Here is a 7,255-nt window from a genome sequence, read left to right as displayed (position 1 = left end):
TATCAGTCTGATATTTATGGTTTAAAAAAGTGTGCGTCAGAGTAATAGAACCTTCCTTCTCTTTGAATTCTAGAATGGTTCATAATTCATTAGTCACATTGTTCATGTTTTTATAATTATAGTTTAGTACCTTTTTACTGTGGGTCTTTTCTGTTTAATAAGATACGACTTCCATGGCCAAAAATATACCTTAATACAATGTATCATAGATAAAGTTCATCCCTCTTTTGAAATAATTACTGAAATGCTAGGCAATGTGTTATTTTTGACTACATGATTTAGACTGTTGTTAATATGATCACAGACACAATATCATTACAGTGAATATTTAGTGTTATTATTGACAAAACCCCTTCATGAAATAATAAAGTAAAGCTAGACATAGTTTGTCTGGAGATATGTTTATAAGATCCTCAAAAAACGGTTTGTCATGCTTACAATTATTTGTACTGTATTCAACTTGAATTACCGTGACGCGTCAATTGGGGGTGGCTCAAAACAGAGAATAAATGGAAAATAAAGGATGGATGAGCTTATTTTGAAACAAAACTATTTCGGCCATTAATTCTGGGATACCACGCGATACTACTTTCATATGAAAGTGATAGATTGACCTAGCTAGTAATTCGACAATTGTTTCCCAAACATTCGACTCTGAATGCTAGTCGCAACTCTGATTTTTTATAATCTTAACCAAGGATTTTGATCTATATTTAACTCCATGTCTTAACTAAGACATCACTAGCGGTGGACGTTCGTGTGGACCTACACGTCACATCAGCGCTGTGATTCACAGAACGATCGAATTGCCAATTATTGGTTCCCACTATAACGCTATAACGAAACATTGCTCATGATGTACAAGTATACTTTTATTTTTTTTTTAAGTTTTTAATAGATTTGTCTGGTTTAGTCACTTTCAGCGCAATGGTGTTTTAAAAACGATCGATTTCTTCAATGCATTGTGCCTTGTTATGTTGATGTAGGCACCTCCCTTTCCTGGCTTTGGACGTTATTCTGGTTTTTAATGTGTCCTATATCATCCTTTGTTTCGCACTTTTCCAAGTGTTTCATCGACTAATTTGACACCTTTGGAACCAATTTAAATCAGTTTTATTTGCACAAACAAATGACCTATATTCTATGCAGACTTAGTCACTTTTTTATTCTGAGAGATATTGGCTCTTCGTGTATGCGCATGATTTAAAACATTAATTACTATATTTCACAATATGTTACAGTTATTAATTCCATTTTTGTTCTGTGTTGTTTGCATGTATGTTTTAACTATGTATTGTTTTACAAGATATTTGTCAGTAAGATTTGACAAATGTAGTGTAGACTTTGGCACAATTTTCACAAATTATTTAATAAGAAGATATCAAGATTGATTGTTAGACATTATGGATGGCTACACGGTCTGTAAAATTACTAAGCCTAGATCAATAGCCTAGACCAGAGATTTGGCAAATGAAGTAATCATAGTTAAATCCTTACACAAGTCGTGATCAAGAGCCCTTCAGTAAATCGTTCAGATCTCCGGATATTTATCGATAAAATAAAATAAATGTGGTAATTTGTATACTACTTAAAACGTATAAATCGTACGAATGTGAAATTTACAATATTTTTTCACGTTTATTTAAATATGTCACGCAATGCTGCTTTGTAAACTACTATCTGTAATTGAAATGAGTATTTTTCTCTCGTAATGTGGCATTGGTAAATAATTAAACGTATTTTTATTTGACCTTTACTTTGACAAAATGTGTTGTAGGTGAATCATGCTTATGAGAAACATTTTTAAGTTTTCTATGCTGATAATTTGAAAGTTTTCCAAGATCTATTGCCTTCAACACTCTATACGACTCCATTGTTCCAGAAAAATCATCGTCACTTTCAAAAGAATCTACATCATCGTCCAAAGCATTTGGATAAAAAGAAGATGCACCCTGGTTAAGCGGAATTTCCGTTCTGTCACGACTTGTGACATCAACGTCTTCTCCATTCCACTCCCTTGCAGCTTCCTCCGCCATGATAGTGTCAGCTTCAGACACCAAAGATCGGTTTGTGTCAGAAGCACGAGATGAACTTCGTATAAGCCCGTTAGCTGGCATCATACCTGAAATGCGGATGTTGTCTATGAAGTCACTTTTCTTTTTGTTTTCCATTTGACTAACACTAGGAATAACCTTATGTTTTAGACCTGTTATTTCGTTTTCATTCAATGATTTTGTTTGTTTTTTATTGTTGTTCTTTTGCAGTGGCCTACTCTGACTTAGTCGCGCGTTGAGCAGGGCTCTTTCGTTGTCGTAGCTTAATGCTGTCTTTTCACTTACAATTGTTCTTTCTTCCGTGTCGTCTGCGAACGTTACTCTTTTAGTTGATTTTTGCTTAGTCTGTTTGTTATTAGAACTAGTCATACTTAAGCTAGATTTAAATGCTTTTCCGACTAAATTATATGAAGCCAAGTCGGAAGAAGACTCTGAAAGCATACTAGTTCCCTCACTTAAGTTTGACATTTTTGCAGAAATATGCTTCCTTAAATCCTCAAATTGTTTGTCTAGATGTTTAAGGACAACTTTTTTCTCGTCTAAATGGTCTACTGTTTCATACAGTAAATCCGTTTCCGGGTGCCTAGAAGATCTTTGTGTCTGAAAAGATGATGGTCTTGGATTTGGAATCGATCGTCCCGACAATGTTATATTTTCTTTTCTTTCTTGGTTTATTCTAAAAGTTTTTTCTTTAAGTTTCTCTTCTTTTAGTTGAGGTTTAGAGTTATTTTCGTTTAGTGCACTTGATGGTTTTGTAGCTGTTTTTGTTTCTTCTCCACTATCTGACGTTTCAGTATTAGATTTCGTTTGAATTGTTTTGCCCATGAGTAAATTTGGCATTCCTCCATACGACTTAACAGGTGTTTGCTTAAACGGGTTAGCATTGCTATTACTATTTTTCTCGGTTGATCCGTTCTGAGAGTCTGATGACTTTCTCCTTTTCACAGGGAATAAAGCTGGCAAGGATTTGGCACGATAAACGTCCTGATTCGGCGACGATATATTGTCACGAGTCGATGCTATATACGTTGCTTTCGGCTGAATTATCGACTCGTTAGCTTCCAATATATCGATGGCCTCACAAGTGGAAATTGAGGTAACCACACGCTCGTGTTTCTTTTTTAGGGTGACATATCGATGTCGTGGACTATTTGACCTTGCTTGTTTGACCTTTGCAGGTGAAGATATCCACTCCTTGGAACCGTCGACACTTCCTGTTTCATCTGAACTCTTCTGTAATGAAACTGCTATTTTGATACTCTCTTGTCTTGGTGTCGAGGTTATTTCGCGTGATATTGGCCTTGCTTTCGGCATCGTTGACATTTTTCTCCTGTTTTCATACACGTCCTTTTCCGTCAATGGATGTCCAGAAATTCTATTAAAAATAGGCTTCTTTTTTGAGAATTTTTGTGGAACCTCAACGAAAATCTGAGGCTTAGGAATTGATATTTGTCTCTCCCTCTGAAAGAATATATTTGACAGAACATCAATGGCACTTGGCGATTCCACGGCTGGTTGGGGCTTTTGGTCTTCATTGTTCACCGATGCTACAATGTTAATCAACGTAGCCTGTTGATAATTTTCCTTCAGATCTTTGAACCTTCGCGGACTATTATCGCCCCGGAGTACGGCTGAGGCTGAGTTAGTGACTCGAGGATCATATTGGGTTTTACGGTGATACGGATAATTATCACGAATTTCTTTTAATGGGTAAACCCTTCCAGCAGATTGTGTTCTAAGTGCGGTCACATCGGCCATATTCGTTATGCCTGCATCGTATGTTATTTGAAAATTATTTATTATCTTTATTTTTGTTAAGCTCCGTTTTTTCCATGACCTGTAAAAAGGAAGAAAAAAGTGTAAACTTTTTAATAAGAGTATGTTTATTTTAACTGTAGGACTGGTCATTTGTAAATACAAATTCAATTGAATTGTATACTATTATTGAACAAGTGCGTGCTTAGGAGTTTTTTTTTTTTTGTTTTTTTTTTGTTTTTTTTTTTGGCTCCCACCATAAAATGGGGGTTCTGACCTATTTCATCATTTTCTCCCCCTTTCCTCAAAACCGTGTAACTATATACTTAAATGGGTCAATGTTGTCCTAAGTAAAGCCAATATACTTAACTTTCAATCGAAGAAAACAAAGTTTACATAGTTAAGCAAACAACTGGGGTCACTTTAAGATCCATTATAGTTTATTGAAGGATAATAAATTATAGAAACTGTTCCTACTGTATTGTAAGTTAGTGTGAACAGCATAGACTACTTCAAACACATCGCTTTTATTTACATATCGTACTGAGTTCTTATATAAGACCCGAAGACATACAGACTTCTGAAGATGTTATTTTTTAATCTAATTTAACACTTTTTCCAACTTATACCAAAGCAAAGCTTGGGGAAAAAAGAACGTTTTAAAGGTAAAGATGATAGGAAATAATTTACTATAACTATACATCGATTTTACTAATGATTTCATGCCATTCAACGGCTAAGCGGTGTAAATACTTATCCAAATATGTGCTTTTTAACTGATATGACCACATCCTAAATCTCAACTACTTAATGAAATTACTGCGTATGTGTAGGAAGATCAAAACTTACCTCTTATGCTTCCCTGATAAATATATTGTCTATCTCAAGAACCCTGTAATGTACAAACATATAAATGAGAAATTTATACTACTTTGAAGATATCCTTTCTTAAAACGATCACATCGAGTGTTATTTAATAACAATCATATCCATATCACTACCAGATTAAAAAAATTCAATTTCTTACAGGTTGTCAGAACTTAAAATTTCTCAGTATATTGTGATTTAAAATAACTAAAATATAATTCCAAACCCAAGAAGTAGGTTGTTACAAAATTTGCACTCACTCCGTTTAAAAGCCCTAAAATATTTGATGTCTACGAGTTTTCTTTACAACCTTTGATTGAAACAAATTAAATTGGTATAAATGTTTGTCGAATGATTTTATACGAAGGTAAACATTTTAAGGATGCATTTAATATGTACTCATTTTCCCTTTATCCATTACATGTTCATCGCCTGAATATAGCTGAAATATTGCTGCTCGGGCGTTAAACCCCAACAATCAATCAATCAATCAATCATTTCCACCTTACACTATCACGAAGTAATAAATAAAACAGACGTGTAATTAAGGATGATACACTTTTTGAGGGATGTGATAGAGGAGACACTACATTTCAGGATTTATATAAAATATCCTTTTCATATCCTACCACGATTTTGGGAAACATTTCCAGTGTGACATAGAACCTTATAAGAAACGTTCTTAAATTCAACTACATGATTTTTAAGCCAACGAAACTAATAAAACGGTAATAGGGAAACTAAAAAACATTACTACACACAAAATTTATTTTACATAAATTCCATTCTAGATACGTTAACGACTTATCTTATATGATATACAATATAAATAGGAAAGGAATCACTTCTTTTCATTAAGGTTTGAACGATTCCCTATGTTACTGTAAGGGCTTTGGAGTTTATGTTAGAGGATCAGTAGTAAATCCAGTCTAATTCTCATATTGTATTGATCGCCTGTAAATATTTGGATTTTTCAAAAATATCTCTTCAATATTTAATGATTGAAAACGGATTTAAGTTACTATTCCTGTCGATCAATTAGTCTGAATAACTATACACAAACCATAATAGAGGAATGGTCATTAATTTTATCAATCGCATGACTTAAACCTTGCTTAAGCTTAGTGCGAAGAAGGCACGGCAAAGGAGATCAATCCAAATCCGAATACTTTCAATTTTCATTGACTTATAAAGTTTAACAAAGTGCACTTACCAGAATTAACACGACAGGGGAAGTAAAAACTTTACTAATCAAGGGTCATGTAAGAAGGAGTATCCTTTTTCACATTTTCAAATGTTAGTTAACAAAAATCACCAACTATAAAGAAAAATTCAACTGTAATAGTTGTTAATTGAACACACAAATTGTGTTTCCTTTATTTCATTTTTTTTTCATTGAAATGAATAGTAGTTCCAAGTCATACAAGGGCAAATAAACTGTATTCTATTAAAACTGGTCTACCAAAACTCTATGGAAAATTTTTAAGGACTATTTTTTGTTTGAACAGCAACGTAAAGGCATTTAATTGTATCTTAAAAGAATGTGTTTACACGGTCAATGCAAGAAGCTTATAGTAGAAAAAAAAAACGACAAAATATTTTGTAAAGCTGTCAAATTTTCTTGTTATTGTTAAATACTTGACATTCAAAAGAATTTTACCTATAAACACTTTAATGTCATCCTTACCATTTATACGTACGATTCCTACACAAAAAATCCCAGCAAAATGTAACGACCAAAGGTGCGAATGGCAAATAGAGGACAATTAAATTGTCAAAATTAAAATCTCCCATTATTTTGTTATAATGTGATTTAGAACTGATATTTAAATAAAAGAGCTTCAGTGTGACCTTACCTTTATCGCTAAGTTCCAGTAGAAATGATATTTAAATTCATATTGATAAGAAAGCTAAACCTTGGCTTATGTATAGCTTATAGTGAATCAAACATTGTCTTATCTATAACTTCTGGTGTATCAAACATTGGCTTATCTATAACTTCTGGTGTATCAAACATTGGCTTATCTATAACTTCTGGTGTATCAAACATTGGCTTATCTATAACTTCTGGTGTATCAAACCATTCCTTATGTATAGCTCCTTGATTTGTGTATAGCTCGAGGTGTATCAAACCTTAACTTATGTATAGCCCCTGGTGTAACAAACCTTGGCTTATGTATAGCTTCTGGTCAATCAATCTTGGATTTCTGTATAGCTCCTGGTGTATCAAACCTTGGCTTATGTATAGGCCCTAGTGTAACAAACCTTGACTTCTCTATAGCTCCTGGTGTAACAAACCATGGCTTATGTATAGCTCCTTGTGTATCAAACATTTACTTATGTGTAGCCCCTGGTGTATCGAATTTGGGCTTATGTATAGCTCCTGGTGTATCAAACCTTGGCTTATGTATAACTCCTGGTGTATCGAACCTGGGCTTATGTATAGCGTCTGGTGTATCAAACCCTGACTTATCTATAGCAACTGGTGTATCAGAACATGGCTTATGTATAGCCCCTGGTGTATCAAATATTGGCTTATCTATAGCCCCTGGTGTATCGAACTTGGGCATATGTATAGC

General features: G+C 33.9%; 1 protein-coding gene across 4 annotated transcripts in view; it reads right to left on the bottom strand.

Moving 5' to 3' along the window:
* Positions 1 to 1,723: 1,723 nt before the first annotated feature.
* The window catches only part of LOC148629336 (uncharacterized), an 11,328-nt gene continuing 5,796 nt past the window's right edge, over positions 1,724 to 7,255 (bottom strand). Inside the window, exons 1-3 of one of the 4 annotated variants that reach the window (XM_088548542.1) lie at positions 6,533 to 6,623; positions 4,659 to 4,701; positions 1,724 to 3,891 (exon numbers count right to left, since the gene is read on the bottom strand). In XM_088548542.1, the coding sequence (XP_088404668.1) occupies positions 1,743 to 3,812 (2,070 nt within the window). In that variant the 5' untranslated portion in view covers positions 3,813 to 3,891; positions 4,659 to 4,701; positions 6,533 to 6,623 and the 3' untranslated portion in view covers positions 1,724 to 1,742. Of the gene's footprint in view, positions 3,892 to 4,658; positions 4,702 to 4,936; positions 4,962 to 6,363; positions 6,478 to 6,532; positions 6,624 to 7,255 lie in introns of those variants that run through there. The other 3 variants (XM_088548533.1, XM_088548552.1, XM_088548524.1) reach the window with 3 other exon arrangements.

Source organism: Perna viridis, chromosome 1, assembly GCF_037379345.1.
Source record: "Perna viridis isolate PV_CMFRI_1.1 ecotype Kerala chromosome 1, ASM3737934v1, whole genome shotgun sequence".
Lineage (NCBI taxonomy): Eukaryota > Metazoa > Mollusca > Bivalvia > Mytilida > Mytilidae > Perna > Perna viridis.
The sequence above is the reverse complement of the archived record's forward strand: the minus strand, read 5'-3'. Positions and strand labels throughout refer to the sequence as shown.